This window comes from Coccinella septempunctata, chromosome 1, assembly GCF_907165205.1.
Source record: "Coccinella septempunctata chromosome 1, icCocSept1.1, whole genome shotgun sequence".
Taxonomy (NCBI): Eukaryota; Metazoa; Arthropoda; class Insecta; order Coleoptera; family Coccinellidae; genus Coccinella; species Coccinella septempunctata.
In genome coordinates this window covers 52,359,518-52,383,505 of record NC_058189.1, presented here as the reverse complement: position 1 = coordinate 52,383,505, position 23,988 = coordinate 52,359,518, and the positions used below count along the sequence as shown (strand labels likewise).

Here is a 23,988-nt window from a genome sequence, read left to right as displayed (position 1 = left end):
TACTGACCACTCTACGGAAAAAAATTGAAGAGAAAAGACGCAGAAAGCTATCCAAAGGTGTTTTGTTTTTGCAGGACAATGCCCCTGCACAGAAATTTCATGTTGCCATGCAAAAAATTCGTTATTTAGGATTGAATTCCTAGAACCCCTTATTCACCAAATTTGGCCTCATCACACTATCATCTCTTTCCTCAACTGAAAAAAAGTTTAAAAGGTCGTAAATTTTCTTCCAACGAGAAGTAAGAAAATATTTTGACATTGAAATTTTGCTTGTTTCTATAGTAGGCTAAGAATTTTTCAATATATTCTCGTATGTGTGTATGTAAACATAAAATAGTGATTAGTTTAAGATGGATCATAATTTTTGTCCGCCTACTTATAAAACGGAAGTTTTGATCTTCCATCACCACCAAACTTTTGAAATCATCCATGATCAAGTCTTTAATCAAGCACGCTGCTAATTAGTTCAAAATTTTCGTTCCCTTCCTCCAGGACACTCCAGATCACATGAAAGTTTGGGAATTTTCAACCGCTTACCTAGCAACAACATCATGCAGTCCCTTTTTGGAGTTTGCAACCAATATCAATTTGCAACATTATCCATTCCAGAAAATTTGATTCCTGTCAAGAATTTGTGCATTGCACTTGCATCCGAATTGTTCTTGTTTGCTGATGAAATAACTTCAACATACCATCACAAAAATTGAAGAAATGGATATTTGTATGTTGGCAAGAATCATAATCGAAATTCATCATCTTCAGTCTCGCCAAAACAATCCCAATATAATATTTGGAAGTGACACAATTACTAATTACTCCATCAGATTCCTGATTCATGCAAATACCTGGGCCTACAGATTGACAACAAGATGAACTAAAAGACATTTGAAATTCCAAAAACAATCAATGTTGAGCAGTTTAGGTTTCCAAACTGCTAAAAACCTAGAAATCAGCAGTAAAGCGACAAGCATGATTTACAAACTGATATGCAGTGCTTTATTGGATTATAAACATACCATACTCCCAAATTCCCACTCCAGACACAACCCATCACTGAACAAATACTAGGAAGAAGTAAAAGAAAGCAAAATAATATCAACATATTCTACGTATTCATAAACCACTACAATAGAGAGTCTAAACAAACAGGTCAATAAAGAGTTTATCAGTTGGTGGAAGCTCTTCGAAGATCAGTGTATGAAAAATTATCTCATAATTAAGAATAGTCAGGACACTGGGATGAACAGTAGTGCTATACCTTACGACCACATTGATAATCAATTTTAGAGTCCCTTTAGTTTTCCTTCTATCAATTTCATTTTCAGTAAAACTAAAGGAAGCTTTAAAATTGAAAGGACTGTGAGGATTATAACTGAATCATAATCTGATCGAAAGGGCCATCTCCCTTCGTTCTGTAGATTTGCAAAAGAAGTAAAAGCCCTCCTGATCCACAGGATTTACCCGAAGGCTATCAGTCCCCTGAATGACCTCCAATTTCCCAACCATTTCCCCATTTCTGAAAAACGAAAAAAATCCCTGTGCATCAAGTTCAAGGATAGGTCAGTCATTCATTATCGCAGATATTTCAGCATCTCCGATATATTTCGTCCTCGCCGAATCATCAATGGATGACATTCAATTGATATCAGCATCAAGAGACAGGATGCTGCAACAAAATAAAAACCAAGCATTTCCTTCTGCAGAGATAAATTGTCACGGTATTCCGCAGTGCCAAGTGAAATGTCGTTTAGACAAGAATTACTTTTGCTCCTTTGTTATGTCTTCTTGGCGGACGCCTCACAAGTGAGAATACTAGTAAATTGTGACCGAAACGGTTTCACCTGTAACACGCTCAATTCGAAGCGTTTGGTGACGTATCAATGTCCATCCAGTACGCAGGTGAGTATATTGAATATATACTCCATTCACTTTTATTTTAACAGTCGGTTGGCCATGGAAATTTGACACATTTCACTCTATATAGTACGATAATGTGGGGTTATGAAGCTTGTCAAAATATTTTTGGGTTTTAAATCAACGCTATGATGCCCGTTCTGCATGAAAGTTTCTGTTATTACGTATTTTATCACAATGTCGAATCTCTTCGGAAAATATGTGACGAACATAATTGAAGTTTATACAAACTGATTGAAGGCATACCAATTCCAGTTATTTGCATGGAAAATACGAGAGATCAATATTATATCATAATATGCACTAGCTTGAGGAGAGTTAATGTTCGTTATCTTCTTTGGCTAAAGTTTGAATGCGTTACATCAATCGTAGATTTCAGAAATATTAACCCGAAGATGAAATGCATATGATGCAGTGGTTGGGAATGGGTATCTCCCGAAGGAATTAACAGATAATTACAAGAATGTTAAATTCTTCAACAAAAATCATCTTGCATCAATATAAGTGAAAGGAATTAAAGGAAGTTTCAAGTCAAGATGAACTTTTCCTTTGAACAAAAATTTCACATGAATAAACAATTAGCACGACAACTGGCGCGTATTTGTAGCTATTCATCTTAATGCATTGATATGATAATAATAATTAGGTATTTATTGGTACCTTAAAACATTTACAATGTATAGGACAAGTCAAATGAAAAATAGAAAAATCAATATTCGGGAACTTATTCTACGATGACATTAATCGAAAATCCTGTAGTAAACTTTCCGCATTAATTCACTCAAACATAAAATTCTCAAATGCCACCACTTTTTTGGGTCTCCCAATAGAAGGAAATACTTTGACATCTTCTTCATTCACAATCTTTCTGATTGTGGAAATATTCAGCTGAAATATAAGTCGTTTAGATTCAGATAAAACTTCATATATATTCTCTTACATTGAATATGTTCGCTACCGTCTGACGTATTGTGGATTTTAGAATATCGGGGTATAACTATTTGAATGAGCGGACCTGAATTCTAAATAGCACTTCCTGAAACCCTGTATCTTTGTTCAACCACTTTCGGCATTTTCGTAATAAAAATTGATATTAGTTAGTAGTGTTATGACATTAACGACATTTCATGAGTGCCAACCTTACTCCGTTCTAGTTACAAAAACTTGAGAAAATTATTTCATGGCCAACCGACTGCTAAAATAAATGTGAATGCAGTATACCTGATTCAACCATTTCTGCAGAATAAGGCAAATTTCTATATTTTGCACTGTATCCCTAAATTCGTGAAGGTTGCACCTTTCCACTGAATCCCTACATTCGTGAAGGTTGCATTTTTCGAATGCCTCCCTATTTTCACGAAATTGGCATTTTTCAGATGGTCCCTACTTTGATTGCGTTTTTCGAATAGTTGCCTACTTTTGTGGTGTTTGCATTTTTCAGTTGGTTCATTGATTTCGTGAAAAGGTTACATTTTTCAATTGGTTCCCTATATTTTCATGAAGGCTGCATTATTCTGTAGATTGTAGGTTTCAAGGAAGGATTGCGTTGTACAGAGACCTAGAAATCCTTTCTGCCCTCATCAGTGCTGTTCGATACTAAGTCGTCTACAGTTCGCCCTTGAGTTCCAGAGTTACATCCCAGATACTCCAGTATCTGGGATGGTTTCAAGGAGGCTACTATCTCGTTCCTGCAAGTTTCTCGTCTAAAGTATCTTCTGCGTTGGCTTGCAATGACAAGAAATTACGTCATAAGGCGATCTGGAGTTTTTTCCTAATAGTCACCACAGAATTCGCATTCGTCAGTTGAGCTGAGCCATTCTCAATAGGTGCTTCAAGAGTCAACAATGCCCTGCAAGAAATCCAGTAAGGAGATGTAGCATATTCTTACTATGCACCGTTTCATTAAACGAGATTAATTCCTCAAACATTTTTTTCCATTGAGATTCTATGTTTGAACGTCGTTTGGAGCTAAAAATCAAACGGTACATTTTCCAATTTCGTCAATATCCAAATCCTCATCGTCTGGGACAAACTCGTGACTTCCATCCTCAGATTAGCTGATCTCATTGTCTTCTGCTTGATGCGTTTTTTATTTGTTGTCTTCTTAGCTTTTGATTCTGAAAAAACTTGTCGTTTGGTGCCTGTTTTCTTAGGGGTGCTGATGCTCTGCTGAATATAAATCCTGTCCCATAATAGGACCACGTAAGGGGCCCATATTAGTTATATTACCAACATTCCATGTAGTTCTTCGAAAGCATCTAATTTATTTTCCATTCAGTATTTAGGTTAGTTTTTATTTCGGAATATCAACTACTGGTCACTCTTCTAACATACTTACACATCAACTATCCAAATTTAAACATAGACGTTAATAAATACCACAAAAACATTTGCCATAAAACAATTCTGTAAAAACACAAATAAACTTATAGCCCCCTGTTTCTACAGAAGTACAATCGAGGCTGCGCGCATGTATCTACTCGAAAATGTTTGAGAGGCTAATAGAACTTTCGCGCATGCCCTAGTGAAAATATATTGGGGACCCATAACTGCAGGGCTCATATTCGGACCACTTCCTATATCAACTTCCCGGACCTCATCGGCTATCTAAGCTGAACAAGAGATTATCTAAAGAGTGAATATCCCTAATTCTAGGTGATATATATTTCTTGGAGACTTAAACGTCTACAATGAAACAATTCTGATGTCGAGCAGGACTGTCACAGAGGGTCTCTCAATGGAAGCAGTATTATCCCGAGTAGTTGACCATAAAAATTATTACAATTCAGAGATCTAGTATTTCAGACCTGTTTCTGACGACTCATCCATAACTATATGAAAAGATTATCTCATTTTTCTACCTACGGTTTGTTTTTCAGGATGTCATCGTCCACCTATGGAATTTTGGCGAGCCGAGTAACACAGCCTGGCTAGTCATAAAAAATTGCGAAACTGTAGAAATTGACATGAGCTGCACTTCCTACAGAAGGTCCTTCGAATCTCTGACGATACTAAATGTGACGAATCTTAAATTCACCAGGACGACGACCACGGTCAAGAACCCAACGAAAGTTGTGATCAAGAATGTCAGAAACATCAATTCGATACCGGAAAATACGTTTTCTGTGCCTCATATGGTGAGTCCTCAATTTATATAGGAAAAATCTTCGTTCGATTTGTCGTGGTAGGGGAGCCGATGATGATAAATCGGGATTTACTCGAGCGTCGTGGAGACCTAGTGGATTTTGAAGTTTGGGTGGTAGAAAGAAAAAAAGGTTCTATGATGTATGCACATTCAGCAGAGGGGAAACCGTCTGCAGGTTCTCAAAGATGTAAAAAAATCGTCAGGTGTACATACTCGAGCGTGTCAGATTAAGATACTGTATATGCCTTATATGTCTGCATGGTAATGAATTCATGTTAATCTGACAGTTTGCGTGGTGAGGTTGGCCGTACGGAAGAGTTGAAAGTGGTGAAAAAATTTTTATTTTCGATAGTGTCAGACTTTCAGAGGATATGTTGATAAGACCCAACGGAAGCTACTCTTCAAGGAACTGACAATTCGGACGTGACGCAAAGTCACAGAGGTCCTTTGAAAATGCAAAAAAAAAAAATCGTTACTTGTACATACCCGAGCGTGTCAGATTTTCATACAGATGGTTAATCTCGGTGTTGCAGACGTGTTGACCCATTAATCTGACACTAATCAGGGAAGGTTTTCTTAATTTGAAAGTTTGAAGATGATAGCAAAGTAGTTTTTTCAAATATCTTCCTTCCTGTACCTCTGAGCTTTTCTGTATTCATCATGAAAGTTGTAGAAGAATAAAATTCTATACAACTTTCGTTTGAAGCAATTTTACATTGTCTTTTCGAGTTAGAGGGCGATAAGGGCGAGGAGCTTAGTCACACATGCGAAAGGCCAAGGTCATTGTAGAAACCCAGTCTAATGTACATTCATAGCCATATATTTCAAAAACTTTCAAACCTAGAAAAGATTGCTTCGAAGAAAATTTGTAAAAATGTTATGCTCTCCAACTTATATAACGAATGCGAAAACAATTTGAAGCCCAGGAGAGGAGATGACTCGGGACGATTGTTGAATTCAACTTCTCATATTTTCAAAACGGTGACCTATTTTTATCTGAAAAAGAGATTCGAATATGCTTAGTGACTCAGACTATTGATTAGGATCTATACCATGCTTCAGGATTCGGATATAAATCTTGAAAAACATAAAAATATACTTGTCCCAAGTTACCCACCGATTTGGGGTTTGGGACACAAGTTAAAATCTATTGATTTATCATCTCTCAAATGAAATAGGTGACCTGGGACGGTGTATAGTTTTGAAAAATTAGAATTTGTGATTATATAGTTGAAATTCGGTAAGAGATTAAATGATAAATCCCTATTACAGAGAAAGTGAATATGTATTTTGCAACTCAAATGTAAAAAAACTAAACAAATCATAGGAACTTTGATTTCTTTCATTCTTTGGTGATTTCTTCGTGGAAATAACGTAATTAAAAATATCCTGCGAAAAATCGGCATATTTCCTGCTGCCAATGCGCCACTTGTATCTATTCGGCATTGTCCCAAGCCACCCTATGAAACAACAAACAAACGTTTGATTTGTTAACAACCTTGTTTCATGACATATCACAATATCCAAAATATCCAGAATTACACATACACAAAGTGAAACACATGTACAGGACACTAGAAACAATAAGGGCCATAAAAAAACGCGATTCCACTCTCCTGAATTCGTTAATTTTTCCTGTCAATTCAAAATAAAAAAAGCCACCGCGCTAGAGAACTCGTTGGGGACGATGGGGTAATTGCGGACGCGGGGTAAAAACGGACACAGGTATATCTACTAGATAGATAGATAGACAGTTACTACCAGTGATCGTTCATAGTTTTCAAAATAAGTCATTTCGAAAAATTGTGTAACTTGTGATCTAATTTTGAGGATTTATAATTTTGCTTGTGGTGTATATCGAAAAAGTGATGTCGAATAGTAAATAATTTCTATCGATTGTTTTGTTTCAATAGAGGTGATACTGAAATAACATTCAACAAAACATTCTACTAGTCTCAATTTTTTTTTTATGATTTTTGAAATGCCATTGGGGTAATTGCGAATAAGGCAATCACCCCAGATATGGTGAATAAAAAACAATAATAATTTTTATTTGTTTACAGATGTTCCGAAAATATATATGAAAGACGTACAAAAATCGTTTTGCAACAGAAATAAATGGAATAATTTTGCCTTTTCTGCTAACGACTATTTCATATACTAAGAATGTTTGTAAAATGCGGTAATTGGGTACACGAGAACTGTTCTGGTGGAACATCGTCCTAAAAAGGTTTTATCTGTGTTTTGTGCAATTCATATTTACCTCAATTGAGTAAATGCCTGAGTACCCTAGATTGTTTGCCACTAACCCAACACACGTCCGCTTTCACCCCAAATGATTCGGGTAAATACGGACAGAAAGGGTTTTGTATTTCTTGAAAAAAACAATTTTGTTCATTAATCCCTTGAAATTATGAATGATAATTCTATAGTTGATTAACCAAAGATTAATTAATAAATAAAATCAGACTGATAAGTCATTATCTACAAGTGTTGTACTTCATTTCCCTTCAGCGTCCACAATTAGCCCATCGTCCCCTACATGTGGCGTTTTTTTCTGCAAGTTTGGCGCCCTCCCACACATTTTCGTCACACTTAAATTATCAGATCAAGAGAATACATACTTTTCAACATGTAATTAACCACATAAGTATATCTTAATCTGACACGCTCGAGTATGTACAATGATCGTTTTTTTTTACTATTCTGACAGGCTGTTCTAGACAATTCCCCCTATATACAGGTCTAATTTTTGGTAGAGGTACTCTACAGGGCCAATCTATCTCCCTTTATGGTTTATCTGACATGCTCGAGTAAATCTCGAATTTCCCTCTGGGGTACCCCAACTATCGCTAGTGAATTGTCAATCCGATCAAACATACACTGCGCAAAAAAATTAACGCACATTATGGAAATCTCAAATTTATTCTACAACTAAAAGTGTTCTCAATGATAATTATTTTTATCAGAATTATGCATGCATATGTTATCCACTTTCAACGGTTTTCTTCAATACAGATGTTTTTTCCCAGCAGGAATAAAAAAAGATGATATTATCAGATTTTGAATGTATTGGCTCCATTCTAAAATCAGTTGTTCCCGATCAATTCTAGTGATCAATAGTTTTTCTTTCGTTTGATTTTCTACACTCGATCGCTATGCAACGCGGAACACGCAATTTGAGCCAAGAGGAATGTGCCCAAGCGATAGTTTTGCGAGAAGAAGGGTGGACATACACAAGAATTGCAGAAAGGTTTGGAGTTTCCCATACAAGTGTGTCCAGAATGTTGCAGCGATTCAGGGAGACAGGTATGAATGTCCGAACACCAGGACAGGGTAGACCAAGGGTAACAACTGCCATTCAAGAACGTTACTTGAGAGTTTCTTCGTTGAGACAACGGTTTGCAACCGCTCGCCTCCTTCAAATTCAGCTTGAGCAAACTCATGAGGTGCAAATTAGCACTCAGACAATAAGAAATCGCCTCAGAGAATATGATTTAAGGCCGCATGTCGCGGCAAGAGGCCCAGCTCTTACCCCAGCCCATCGAAAGGCGCCTTTGGATTTTGCGAGAGAGCATATCCATTGGGAAGAGGCCGATTGGGAAAGAGTTCTCTTCACAGATGAGTCTAGATTCTGCCTCTACCATTGTGATCGACGTTCCCTTGTATACAGACGTCCACATGAAAGATATGCTCAGTGCAATTTCCTGAATACTACTGGTTTCGGGGGAGGATCGATTATGGTATGGGGTGGAATATCTTTGACTGCTTGCACAGATCTAGTGGTCGTTGATAATGGAGCTATGAATGCTGATAAGTATATAAGGAACATTCTTGAAGAGCAGCCATTTGCCCCATACATTGGTGAAAATTTCATTTTTATGGACGATAATGCCAGACCACATCGTGCGCGCATCGTTCGGGAGTATCTTGAAGAGGTTGAAGTCTCTCGAATGGAATGGCCAGCAAGAAGTCCAGATCTCAATCCGATGGAGCAGGTTTGGGACAACCTCAATAGAAGGCTGAGAAGTTCAGAAAATCATTCAGCTACTCTTAATGACTTAGGAATCCAACTCGGAGAAATCTGGGAAGGATTAGATCAGAACATTTTAAGATCACTCATTTTGAGTATGAACCGTCGTTGCCGAGCTGTAATTAACGCAAGGGGTGGAAATACCAAGTATTAAATCACTTATCAGCATTTCAGTATTTTGAAAATTGTTCATTTCTCTTCTTTCACATAAGATTCGGTGAAATCCTGAATTTTTCTTCCATTTAATGTTTCTTGTTTCGTTCAAAACCTTCCCGAGAGAACATGAAAAATAAGTTATAAAGTCAATGTACAGTTAACTTTCATTAAAATTGAGATTTTCAGAATGTGCGTTAATTTTTTTGCGCAGTGTAGTTAAATGAAAAGTGTCAACTTTTTTCATAAATCATTGTAAAAAGCTTAAATGAAATGACATCCCTTCAACACAGGTGAAATACAATGGCGAGACTTCCCAGCACGAGCTCCAAGAAATCGAATTCGACCATGTGCACGTGGGGACAATAGAAGGACACGCTTTCCACAGTTTACGAGGCTTCAGAAACTTCACCTGGAGAAACGTCAAAGTAGATCGTTTGCACGCAAACGCAATCAAGATCACGTTCAACATGACCGAAAAGTACGCGGGCGAATTCAGGATGGAGAAAAGCGCGGTGGAAATCTCGGAGTATCTCAGCTTTCAGATGTACGTCAAGAAGGCTTCCTTCCTGAACAACGAATTCGTCGAAATAATGCCCGGCGGTATAAATGGTACCGTGGAAACTTTCAATTTCGTCGATAACGTTGTGAACACTCTACAGTCCGGATCTATATCAATTTTGTCCAAAACTGTCAACATTATCGGCAATACATTCAACTACCTGAAATCCGGAAGCTTGGAGAAGATAAGCCCAGGTCTGTTGATCGACTCTCATACCAGCTTCGGAAACCTCAATTTCCAGTATAAATTCAACAATAATAATGTGATATACGTAGACGCTGGAAGCCTGAACCCTGACATGGTTGCTTACACGAAAGTCGCGACTGATTTTTTCTTTAGTTACAATACTTTTCTATGCACTTGCGAGAATATGGGCTGGCTAATGTCCTCCATAGGTCACGGTTATTCAACGAGCAGTTTACAAAAGTTCTACGAGACGATAACTAATAGGGAAAACTTGAATATTTGCTCTGGTTTAAGCTGTAGAAAAACAATAGCCGACATACAGCAATCTCTAGAAAATGGTTCATGTAACCCAAAATTCACCATGGAGTATTTCTGTCAAACTACGACAGTGGCACCAACCACTGATCCCTCGAAATATAGATCAGAAGAGGTAATGTGGTTGAATAGAAGTGATATGGTTCATTCAGGCAGCAATAACTCTATAACCAACGTTTTCCTACTACTATTCACGAGTTTTTACTTCATTTATTGTCAGTATGTTTTCTGAGTGTCCTTCTTCTGTAATCGAATACATTGAATGACATTAATTTGAGAGCCTATTTGGCCAAATCAAATAATGTCTTTCACTTGACCAACTCAGCAGTTCTTCTTCTATGTTTGAACAGACTAAGGAGCATTCGTTGTATTTAATAATTCAATTCATTTCTATGAAACAAACCGATAAGAAAGTATTCATGCCTCTAGTCAAATACAATTTGTCAACTATGTAATATTCAACTTTGGTATAACGTATTTCAAATACCTAGATATAGATATAGTTAAAAATGTAGTTATGTATTGATAATGAATATATATGAACTAAAATAATCATGTCAATTAGTTACCACTGCGAATATACAACGTGATATAAAGGGGGAGTCTTTGACTCGTACAAATATTTCAACAGTAGATTCTTGAGGTCAAAAGAAACACTTTTTTCCTTTACCATTTTAATTTTTTCCGATTTGGCCCTGATAAGAAGATACCTATTGATATTTTAAGTTTTCATAATGAGCAGTGCCACACCTGGAAAAATGAAATCACCTCCAGAATAACTAGCTAAATCTGTGACACCATACATCCGTGGAAGCAGAGTTGTATTCATCCAAAGTAAGTACCCAATTTTTCAAATTTCACAGATACTTTTTAATTTTTAAACATCAAATTACTCGAAAACGGCGCATTATACGAGAAAATATAAGAAATACTTTTATTCGTTCAAATACCTACTCAGATAACGTCCAACTTAGTTTCAAGAGTTGGGTTCTTTGAATTTTTGGTATTTTTATGGTACGTAATGGTCATAATGAGAAAACTGGAAGACATTGGTTATATCTTGTGTTCTTGTTTCTGACCTCAAGAATCTACCGCCCAAAGTGATCTGCTTTTTATGCAAGATTTTTAGAAACAATCGCAAACTGTTGGAAATTAGATTTTTTGAGGAAAAACTGTATTCAATTGAAAAAAAAACCCCTTAAGCATATTTAAAATTGTTGGCGGAAAAGAAACTAATTAAAGCAAAACTTTTTCAAACAAACTGTCTCGAAATTTAATGTACAAAAATGATTCATTTCATTCATTCATTGATATGAATGAATGAATTCAATGTCCACATCAGAAATTTTCGGTTCCTGCAAATGAAATAATTTATATCAACAAGAGTAAACTAATGAAAATTTAACGGAGCAGGAAAAGGACAAAAAAAGTTTTCTTAATTATGATAAAAACTTTTTCACAGAGCAAAAATATTTGTAATCACTTATGAAAACGGTTTGTTCACTCTACATCAACACGTAGAAGAATATTTAAGATATTCAATAAAACAAACAAGAAACAAGAGCTTCTGAGCATTTGTATATTAGTTATAACCTGAGTATTCATTGAGTATGAATACTCAAAGGTTATAATGAAATTAGTAATACGAGACTACATGTCAGGATCAACCATCAATCATATCTTCTATTTTAAAAAAAATTTAAAATATAGAAAAAATATCAAGAAAATATTCTGGGAAAATATAATGTAGATAATATTTTAATATAATTTCAGTGCTCACATAGCGAAATCTTCTAACTTGATTCAATATCTTAGGTTATTTAGATGAGAAGAAGTCTAGCTTCACCAGACAAAAGGATTTTCAAAGTGTTTACCTCCATACCGGCGAATTTCCTAACCTAACTTATCAAACACAACCAACTTACCAAAACTATCGTTCAATTCGGCCAAAAACCTTCACACTCAACCACTTCAGTCAAAAACACTGGAAAAATCCTACCACAGAGGTCCATATCCTCCAAAATTTTATTTTGATCGGCCACTCAATACGCGAACACACAGTTAGCACGGTAAACAAAGCAAAATGGTGGAAAACCCACCAGCGACGCCATCTGATCGATAGAACGACGTATAAAGCAGGCGTCCAAAAAAGTCGAGGACGCCGCTCCAGCGAAAGTGAAAGGAAACGACAATTGTTCACTTGGGCGTCTTCAGGGGAAACGGCACCGAGTTGCCAAACCGGAGAAAATTGCGAGCCACGACGTTGAAGGAAATTCAATAACGCCTAACACCTTGCATTTCATTCACTAAAAAACTACGCTGAAAAATGTTTGTAATTTGACATCTTTATATCCATATTTCTGATCTGTGTTCATGATACTCGACACAGAGCTTTTGTAAATTATGCATAGAGCAGTAATAGAATTAAGAATGACAAAAAAAAGTTCATAGAACATTCATTTTGCTATTGTATTTTCATGCATGTAGTCTTCTGATGGAAATACAACAATAAATTGCTACTTATGCGAAACTAATAGCGTTTTCTATTGGCAAAACTATAGAAGTGCGAGTGCATATCTTGATGTTGCTACGTTGATCCCAAAGGATTTGAAGCAAGTTCTACCAATGTAATTTAGTGTAATTTTAAATTCCATTCGTAACACTGATGCGTATTGAGTGCATGTTATAAAAACTGAGCAATAATTTCATGATATCCTAATTCATATTTAATCTTCTGTGATCCAGTGCAGCATTTTACCTTTCCAACATCAAATTGAAACTAATCACAATCGAATTAGGATTAAACAAATTCAAAATGAGAATAAGCAACTCCAAAATGGTAAACACAAAATCGAACTGGGTCATTTTTATTTCATATTATTTCATATTTCAAAGAATTATTTAGAAGTAACTGAGAATTCAAATGAGGAAAAAATTTATTTGACAACTCAGAGTTGTATATAAACTTAATCTAACGCTATTTTATGAACACTCCAATTGAAAAATTTGAGGATCAATACGAAACACTCAAAATTTTCTGATCAATACCTTTATTATTTTTCATTTCACTGCTCATTCGCAATTTGAATTTGTTTAATCCCAATTTGAATGTGATAAGTCTCTAGTTGAAGTTGAATAGGTATAGTTTTACCAATAGAAAACGCTATTATTTACATTATTTGAAGAAAGTGGTAGTCCATTCAAGAATGGTTGACGCCCATTCTAGGAGCTTTTGTCTAGTTCAGTACCTGGATGGGTGAGCGTTTTACTTATATGAATTTGATAAAGCTAGTAAAATCTCTTAACCTCTGTTCTCGATTTTTTATAGTTCGTCTTCAAATTTGCAACCCTAAAAATGAGTCGATCACTGGTATTTGTACATTCTGAAAGAAGCCTGGAAGGTTTTTTTCATTCCGATGTTGAAATCTGTACGTCCCACAACGTTTCATCGGCTATTTCGAAGTCAAAAGATTTAAATTTTGAAATAGGAATCATCAGATATTTAATGGCAACATCGCACTGTTGTATTTGCATACAAACGCTAGGGAATTTTCCTGATTTTCCCAACACAGACCCTAACCTTTACGCTTTTCACGTCAGTGATGTCCCCACGTTGACATTCATAATGTTGAAAAGAATAAACTCCCAGCTACGTTTGACTTTTAAACGGGTTTTATTACCTATTTTCTTTCCAAATCTTCAAGGATTGTTCTCTAAATGCTTAATTTTGATGGGGGCCAACGCGTTACTAGAGCTATTTATGAAATACCTACGCTTTTGGGTGTTCTGAACAGGCCTGTATACAAAAATATTAAAATATACCTACTAAAACACGTTACTAGTGACACAATGAATTTTCCCACAATTTCTTAGTCGATATCGACTATTGACCCCTTCATTTTCTTTATGTCGAAGTTTTCTACTGGTTTTTTACCGAAATGTAGCTACATTGAAGAAACAATGTTGTATCCTGAAATTAGGAGCCTTGGGAGGGCTTCAAATTAGGAGGGCTGGAGATATGTTTTCCAAATAATAAGATTGCTAGATGCACTAGCCGAAATGAACTTTTTCTTGAGAATACATATAGCTACAAAACTTTGACATAAGGCAAATACCAAATTTCGAAAGGGTGGTGTACCCACCAAACGTCGAAAAGCTAAAGATTTAGCTATGCAGCATGACATAACCTCCTAAGACCCGCCAAACAGTTACAAAACTTCTTCTTGACCTTGAAGCTACAAAACTTTGGACATCTAGAGAAAATTTTGAATTTCAAAAGTGGAGAGAGAACATTGTCTACAGTCCCCGAACTGAATATCGTATTATAGTCATTTTAATTAGGGGTACACAACTTTTTTCAACGGTACATTTCGGTACAAAGCTACTACAAAACTTCAGCGTACAAAAAAAGTGAAAAAATTAAAATTTGAGCGGGCAGCTTATAAATATAAGATTCTCAAAATTCATGTAGAAACACATACTCGACCATTCTCAGAATTGACACATCATTCAGGTGATTTGTCACTTGGACCACTTTCCCATTTCGAAAACTTGAGGTATAGACTCTAGATCTAAGCACTGGACTCTAGGGTGATCAGGTTGATACAGAGAAATCCTTACCAAAGAACGTAGGTACACCTCAAAGAAAATTCTTCATTTACGATGAAACATTATAGCAAGTCAATTTTATCTCAAAAGTTGTGACGAATTCTAGAATCGAAGGCGCTTTTACAATCATAAATGTACCGCACCACTTTCCAACCACAAAATAGTCGTGGTCCGTGGATGACGAGTAGCAAATCAGTAAGGAACTCTCACGTGCTGCAGAATTATTATAGTTTTCTAGTATAGAATAGATGGCACATTACATATCCGACAGGATTCGAACAAAACTCAAGGAGAAAAGACGATAAGAAGATGTCAACTCGATCTGACGCGTAAGTCAGCCCTCGCAGATCATGCCTTGAAAACTGGGCACATCATATATTCTCCAGAACCGAAATCACATAATTCCAACAAGAAGTTAGTTACTACTATTTGGGGATGAATAATAAAGTCATTCAGATCTACAAACATAAAAAGAAATACCTATCGAAAGAGGAGAACATCATAGCGCTTGGCTACCATTCATCCATAAGACTAATATAAAACCAATGTGAATTGGAGGTGACGGACCAATAAATGGCTTCATTACCTTGCTACCTCAGGACGGAGATATAAATACAGCTCTTCAGAGCTGCAATAATTGAAATTCGTTATCAGGGTCAAACATTAGACATTTTAAATCCGATAATATACCACCACTGAGTTTGCCTCATATTATCAAGTGGTTGAAGCTAAGTGGCGTTCTAATTTAATGGCACTAAAAGGCTTTTTACTGCTAGATATTGATTTACAACGTCATAAAAATTACGCTTTACAACCTTAATATCAGTTGCCTTCGACTAGGGCGCATTTAGGAAAGTGGTTTTCCCCCCGCTTCGCCTAATTGAATCCGGCTGATATCATTAAATTCAACATAAAATTAGCGACGGCGTAATTAGCAAACAAAATTCTAGGACGAGTAATTGTCGGGGATTAATAGGAATAACTCGATGTCGAGACTCATATGGGATTTAAAGTTTGCGCGTAACGTAATAGATTCTTGAGGCAAGATGACATGAGCATAGGTGAATTGAATTTCCTGTACGCTTCGTATCGTATTTGTGTATGAACCGCCTCGTAATATTGCATTGTCGAATCATATTATAATTCGACATAGTATGAGGTTGACTGTTTGATTATACTAGGTGCTTCTAAATAGGGGGTCAAAAATTTAAAGCATGCAGAGCGAGTAAGTGAATTTCCAATTGTGGTGGCCTTTATTTGATAGAAATCCATATAACCTTAGATGGAAATGTGATGAATATTCTGAAAGAGCAACTCTTCTAGTTATAAATCTGAAAGTTTCATCGAGCTCGATGTAGCTGTTCGGTCTTGACGATTATTTAAGTGATTCCATCTTTTTGGAAATTTGTCGATAGTCACTGTTCGAGAAGTTTTTCTCTCAACAAACATAACCGTAGATGGAAATGTGATGCATATTCTGAAAGAGCAACTCTTCTAGTTATAAATCTAAAAATTTTATCGAGCTCGATGTAGCCGTTCGGTCTTGAAGATTATTCAAGTGATTCCATCTTTTTGGAAATTTTTCGATAGTCACCGTTCTAGAAGTTTTTTTCTCAATAAACATAACCGTGGATGTAAATGTGATACATATTCTGAAAGAGTAACGCTTCTAGTAATAAATTCCAGAATTTCATTAATCTGGGCGCAACCTTTCGCTCTTGACAGATTCTCGAGTGTAATTTGCAATTTTTGAAAAATTCTATTTCCAAGATGAAAATCTAAACGAAGGTAGACAAGCTCTCGAAATTGCACGCAAAGTATTCAGCGTGTTAGAAAACCTGTTTTCATACCAAAATTTCAAATATCTGGCCCGGCTTAGGAGAAAATAATTTTTTTGTTTTTCCACTTTTCATTTTCGAGTTGGAGTGCAATTTTCTATTCAAGCATCAACTGTTTGGTTTTCTACAATCTTCGGAAAAAATTCTATGCACTCCATATCCTAGGATAGTAATGGAACATCCTGATTTTCAGACGGAATAGCAAAAAGGTCTAACCCCTTGCTCATTTTTGACCTAAAAAATCGAGGTTTTCGAAATCGAGTTTTTGTGCTGGGGTGAAAGCCTAGGCAACGCTGATTATATATCCGGAAATCCCTATTGGATCAGACGAATATAACAGGACATATCGCAGATTGAAAATTGCAATTTTTGAGAAATGCCATTTCCAAGATGAAAATCTCAACGGAGGGAGACAGGCTCTCGAAATTACTCGCACTAGATTCAGCGTGTTCGAAAACCTATATTTTCATACCAAAATTTCAAATATCTGGCCCTGCTTAGGAGAAAATAATTTTTTTTGTTTTTCCACTTTTCATTTTCGAGTTGACTTTGAAGAGCTCTCTGGAGTGCAATTCTCTATTGAAGCATCAACTGTTTGGTTTTCTACAATCTTCGGAACAAATTCTATGCACTAGACTAGTAATGGAACATTCTGATTTTCAGACAGAGTAGCAAATAGGTCATTTTAGCGGGGTCTAACCCCTTGCTCATTTTTCACCCAAAAATTCGACATTTTCGAAATCGAGTTTTTGTGAGTGATTCCATCTTTTTGGAAATTTTTCGAAAGTCACCGTTCGAAAAGTTTTTCTCTCAATATACATAATAGCACTTCAATTGATTAATACACGTATATACCTAATTATACAGGGTGTAACTAAATAAGTGTAAAACATTTACGGAGGTGATTCCTCATCGAAAAAAAGATAGGATCTTTCATATAAAGAAATGTAATTGGAGCATTCCTTGAAGATACAGCCCTTTAAAGGGGGTACATAAAATTTGTATAACAATTTTTTTCACAAGCACTAAAAAAGTTTCAATATTGAAATTAACCTGACGTTTTCTACTACCAAAAAGACACTTAGCCAGTTATTCGTTTCGTGTAAATTTTTTGTGTGTAAAGTTCATGAACTGTCTGTAGATACTTAATTTATGACAACATACATTTCGATCTCAGACAGGCCCTATCCTAGTAGATATTAACCTGAGATCAATAAATTGATCTGAGATACTAACCCTCGTTTATTCTGGGCCAAATGCAATCTCGCGATCATATCCGCTTGTGTTGTACGAAATTTGAGATAACGATCATCTCTTGGTTCTGTAACAAGTAGTGGCAAGGCATCCATGCTGGATCGAGATGAAGGAGCGAAATCAAACGCCTGCAGGGTAAATAAATTGCCAATCAACATCTTCAGGGACCCTCTGCTCTTCAAATCGCAGAGCCGAATCTAGAAGAATTATTGGTATCTCGGTATACAGTCGAATTGCATCCTGATCTATAGGGGGGTGAATGTGTAGGTATTTATTATTTCCATTATAAGAACAGTAACTAGCTCGAAATTCCCAATGTTAGCAGGATACTATGTTTTTTTAGAAATGAAACATATTATTTTTCTTGTGCGATTGTACAAGCTTTTAAGAAAAGATGTACGACATTTAGTTTGGAAATATTCGAATATCTTTCATCATTTCCCTTCTCTTTCACTTTTTAATTGCTGTAATATTATTATTACCTAAAAAAAAACCGTTTTTCTATAGATCTGAATAGGACTGAAGATCAACAGCAAGTTACCATTCTTTAAGAGGCTTAGAAAAATGTTCTTCCGATTAATATGGAACATAATATCAATGACCCTCCAGCTTAGAGAAAAATTTCATAGTACCTACTTCAGAAGTATGAATGATCTAGACTAGAAAGAATCATTATATTTTCGTTGAATACCTACCAGATATTGTTATTTGTTCTAGTCGATCTACAATTTATATCATACCGATTTCATTTATAACATGACATAACACAAATTCATTTCAGATTTCGAAATAAAAGGTCACAAACAATTTTAGCCCGGATGAAACAACATTCCAGCCTTCATTATTCTGGTACTCGTTGCTATTTTAGTTTTGTGTGGAGAGAGTTGGGAATATCATTAAATGTGCATTTAAATTGCAAATGTGAATTTTCCTTCCAAAACTCCTACCCTGTAAGGGCTGTAAGTCAGTCCGAATTCACATTCGTTTTAGGGTTCCCCCCACTGGATGACTCCCAGCCATGATAGAGGAAGGCCCATATTGGAATACGAAATTGCATCAAACGTTCGCACTCTTCAAAGCATCATCGATAAATAAGTTTTTGATGTTCACGGCGCGAAAAAATATGAAAAGGTAATGAATGAACTCCCCTTATCTTGGCTGTCTTTCACGCTAGGCATTGAGTCTCTATGAAAAGGTTTATTTGAAAACCGAAGAGGATGCAAAAAGAAAATCATACTGTTTTGAAGTATGATCTCGTACAAATTTATCATATTTCATTCAAGTTGTAAATATAAATTGCCTTTCCAATGTGTACATCGAAAATGTACCAGAACATCAAATGTGAAGGGTGATGAGGCTGCAGCCTCACTCACGTTACTAGGTATCACTTGGTTGTTCAACTTGATCGTATCATCCCTGAATTTTTAAACACAGTAAAAATATAGCTGAATCTATCAATATTTTTTTGACAATATTTCACTATAGTTGTGGACGTTAGGACTCAAATTGAGTAGGCATCCTCCCAACCCACCTCCAGAATTCTGGATGCCACTCTACCTACTTCAGATACTGAAATAGACATTATCTTCACGCAATTGAGAAACTCCATTTTTTTAATAATGCGTCTGATGAAGGAGTCTGATATAGACTCCGAAACGTTACGAAGTTATCATTCTGAAGTTCCATTTTTCGTTCATTGTCATGCAACAATTGTTGATTTGCTCCTGACAAATTAGTTCAAGAATTTACGCAGAAGCAAATCAATTATTTCAATTTTGTTTCAGAGACTAAAGAGTTTCAGACGATCTTCAAGCAAGCCTTAAACTACGAAGAGCTTGCCAGTCAATTAAAATTTGATCGTGTATTCAAATTGAATTTTAATGCTCCATTAAACGGTGTAGATACTACATAACCTGTTTAATGAGGGATTATAAATTTCAATGAAACCTCAAATTATAATTGACGTTCCTGCAGTGGAGTGTAAACGGTTTTATTCAGTTTATCAAGTTATGACAGATGTCATAACTTTCCAGAGCAAGAATGCAAGAAAAAATCAGCTTGTCATGCAGAAAACAATCACTAATTGGCATATACGGTACGCCATGAATGAACGAGTAACTTTTCTTGAAAACGTCATTAACAAACTGAGTTGCATCTCGTGTCACTTGCAAGGTTAATATTGCCTGGTTTGATGAATTGACCTGGCTGGTACCTACTTGATGAGAGTCTTTAATTCAACTAGAATACTAGAATACGTAATTTTCACTAGGATGAGTTAGCTATTTAATTACACGTTTTTAGTTAGCTATAAATCCTTGATTTCTTGTCTTATTGATTGTCTGGTATTGTGTGAAGTAAGGATCGTCGTAAATACAGAAGAAAGATAAAATGGACCAAAATCTTCGAAACCTGCAGTTGACAGTTGAGATTGAGCTTGCGAAAGGCATTTCGAATATAATTTTTGAATAACAATCTCGTTGAAGCTTGTTTTTCAAGATAACTATTAGAAGAACAAAAGAGAGCTAGTGAAATTTTTTACAATTCAAATAATGCCACACACTATACTCCATTCAAATTTATTTTAGCAGTCGGTTGGCCATGAAATAATTTTCTCAAGTTTTTGTAACTAGAACGGAGTAAGGTTGGCACTCATGAAATTTCGTTAATGTCATAACGCCGTTGCCACAACTAATATCAATTTTTATTACGAAAATGCCGAAAGTGAGTGAAAAAAAAGACAGGGTTTCAGGAAGTGCTATTTAGAATTCAGGTCCGCTCATTCAAATAGTAATTCCCTGATATTCTAAAATCCACAATACGTCAGACGGTAGCGAACATATTCAATGTAAGAGAATTTATATAATGTTTCATCTGAATCTAAAGAAATTATATTTCAGCTGAATGTTTCAACAATCAGAAAGATTGTGAATGAAGAGGATGACAAAGAATTACCTTCTATTGGGAGACCCAAAAATGTCATCGTAGAATAAGTTCCCGAAAATTGATTTTTCTATTTTTCATTTGACTTGTCCTATACATTGTAAATGTCTTAAAGTACCAATAAATACCTAATTATTATTTTTATATCAATGTATTAAGATAAACAGCCACAAATATGCGCCAGTTGTCCTGTTAATTGTTTATTCATGTGAAATTTTTGTTCAATCTTGACTTGAAACCTCCTTTCATTCCTTTTACTTATATTGATGCAAAATGAATTTTGTTGAAGAATTTAACATTCTTGTAATTTTCTGTTAATTCCTTCGGGAGATAGTGGAGATACCCATTCCCAATCCCAACCACTGCATCATATGCATTTCATCTTCGGGCTAATATTTTTGAAATCTTCAACTTATGTAACGTATTCAAACTTTAGCCAAAGAAGATAGCGAACATTAACATTCCTCAAGCTAGACGAAGCTATGATATTATACTGATCTCTTGTATTTTCCATGCGAATAACTGGATTGCCTTCAATCAGTTTGTATAATCTTCAATTATGTTCGTCACATATTTTCCTAAGAGATTCGGCATTGTGATAAAATACGTAATAACAGAAACTTTTACGTAGAACGGGCAACATAGCGTTGATTTAAAACCCAAAAATGTTTTGACAATCTTCATAACCCCACATTTTCGTACTATACAGAGTGAAATGTGTCAAATTTCCATGGCCAACCGAGTGCTAAAATAAAATTGAATGGAGTATACGTCATACTATAGAGCGCTTAGGCGGTACCGTGCAATAAATTAAATTCATTTAATTCTCATACACTGACGATTAACCCGTGAAATTAACTTCAGTGCTTTTAGTGACTGATTTTCGTTTTCAATTAATCTATCTAGATTCTTTTCTAGATCTAGAAAGTAGAAAAACCATTTCATTTCATTTCAATCATCTATCTGCAGTTGGTTTTAGAATGGTTTTCTCTATCGTCACTAACTGAAACGATGGATATATAGTTTATTGAAGACGGCGGTTGATCACTAGATAAAGAACGTTTTCGCAGAACACAAAAGTTTTTTGAATTATCTTCTTCATAACATTACCCATTGTATACGCTATGCCACTGCTTATGAATCGGCATCACCCTTCCAACAAGCACTAAACTGAATTGCTCCTCCTTTCCATATTTTCTCGGCTGTTGGCTGTTATGAAGTGTCGAAGAAGCCTTAACCTTTTTTGAAGTACCTTGAAAGGACTGACATTTTCCACAACCACCAATTTTCGACGCAATTCGAAATCCAAATCTAAGCTTTTTCACATAGATAAGACGATAGTTATCTTAACAGTGGGATTTGAAAATTACCAAATTTTCATCATAATTCGAGAACATGGATGAGTATGTGCAGAGTATCATAGCACTCGATGAATTTTCGATTGACGAGACATATGCATCGATAAAAATGCAATTATCCTGTATGGCTGAGCCGTACACATACGACAAACACGACAACAGATGTGGCTTCCTGGTGAATTATCGAGATGGACGTGTCGAAGCATCAGAGCAATTTATATGCCGTTTGTCGAGGACCCGCATGACTGACATATGTAATCATATTACTGCTCTAATTCGAACATGATTCATGATGATATTCAGCTGTATGTACGCCTCTTGCTGTAGCATTTGCTTCAATCATCGTATGCTCGTCAATTTGGACCTGTCACCAACAAGCTACGGAATAGCTATGGAGGTGAACATGCGGTTTCGTTAATACTAGCTGAATTTGATTCAGCATCAGGCATCAGCCACAGTCGAATAACGCAACATAAATATTTTTTTGCTGTATAAACTGATGCAAGAACACAATATATTTTTTATCATGATTTCCCTTATTTCTGATCTCCCCAAATGATACCAACCATTTTGTGGTAAGTCATCAAAATTTTTCAATTTTCTCAATATCAGATTCAGAAGTACCTTGAGTGCTTCAATTTGAAAAAAAAGTTAAAAAAATTGCACACATTGGTAGATACTGAAAAGTTAATATTTATTCATACCTGAAAGGTATTTGAGCAATTTCAGTGACTTTATTGAATGAATCACCAGCATGCAGAGAAATTGATCATAATTCCATAACAGAGTTTGTAAAAATCAAAGCTGGAGAAATAGTTACTCACTTATACATGGTGTTCGTAAAATGGAGCCTGGGGGTAACAACGAAGGGAGGAGATTACTAAAGTAATTTTAAGAAAAAAAGTCCCATAAACATGGGATCGCAAACGATTCGTTTTCGAGATACATGGTGTTAAAGTTAGATTTTTTTCAAGTTTTTGTCCTTTTAGTATCTACACTTCACAAGATATTCAACTGAAATTTGGCATAAATATTATAATTGATAGTTGATACCATGTGACATGCCAATTTCGATATTAAAACTACAGGGTGATATTTTTTCTGGAACTCTGCCCCCTGTTTTCCTCCATAAATTTTGATGAGCCACTATATTTGAAAAAATTTAAAAAGATGCTTTATCGTTATACTAAACTTTACGGTTTCTTGTAGTTTTGTCGTATCCGCTACCGATTTCCAGAAAAAAATTTTGATCGATTCTCTCGAAATTCTCAGAAAAAACCAAATCGTTATAAAAATTCAGTTAGTGCGCTATGGTAATAAATTCACTGTTAGTTTTGACACATCAAATTATACTCGGTACTTCTAATAATGAATGTGTTTTCCCAAAAATTCAAACATTAACACCCTGTATCTCGAAAACGAAATGTTTGCGATCCCATGTTAATGAAATTTTGTTTTTAAAATAACAAAAAGAATCTCCCATTTTCATTTCGTACCTCCAATTTAGGACTGTATTAATTTATTTTGGTCAATTCTATTTAGTTTTATCTAGAAATGTGTCTTATTTTTATCAATTTTATTGAACTAGTGTTTTTGTGTATATCTATGTTATTTCAGGACAAATTTTGACCTACTTTTAGTCATCCGATTAACTTGCAATTTTGGTACATATTCAGAAATCC

General features: G+C 35.6%; 2 protein-coding genes across 2 annotated transcripts in view; one reads left to right on the top strand and one right to left on the bottom strand.

Annotated features, from left to right (window-relative positions):
* The window catches only part of LOC123322851 (frizzled-2), a 350,497-nt gene extending 338,099 nt beyond the window's left edge, over positions 1–12,398 (bottom strand). Inside the window, exon 1 of the mRNA XM_044910903.1 lies at positions 12,234–12,398. The gene's annotated coding sequence lies outside the window, so the exon portion shown is untranslated. The remainder of the gene's footprint in view (positions 1–12,233) is intronic.
* On the top strand, positions 1,690–10,769 carry LOC123322852. Its single transcript, XM_044910904.1, has 3 exons — positions 1,690–1,899; positions 4,794–5,051; positions 9,539–10,769. The coding sequence occupies exons 1-3, from the start codon at positions 1,741–1,743 to the stop codon at positions 10,538–10,540; spliced, it is 1,419 nt and encodes a 472-aa protein (XP_044766839.1). The 5' UTR covers positions 1,690–1,740; the 3' UTR covers positions 10,541–10,769.
* Positions 12,399–23,988: the final 11,590 nt, after the last annotated feature.

Coding starts and splice junctions, on each gene's coding strand:
- LOC123322852 (XM_044910904.1), top strand. CDS start 1,741: ATGTCGTTTAGACAAGAATTACTTTTGCTCCTTTGTTATGTCTTCTTG. Junction 1,900..4,793: donor AATGTCCATCCAGTACGCAG/GTGAGTATATTG, acceptor TTTGTTTTTCAG/GATGTCATCGTCCACCTATG. Junction 5,052..9,538: donor CGTTTTCTGTGCCTCATATG/GTGAGTCCTCAA, acceptor CCTTCAACACAG/GTGAAATACAATGGCGAGAC.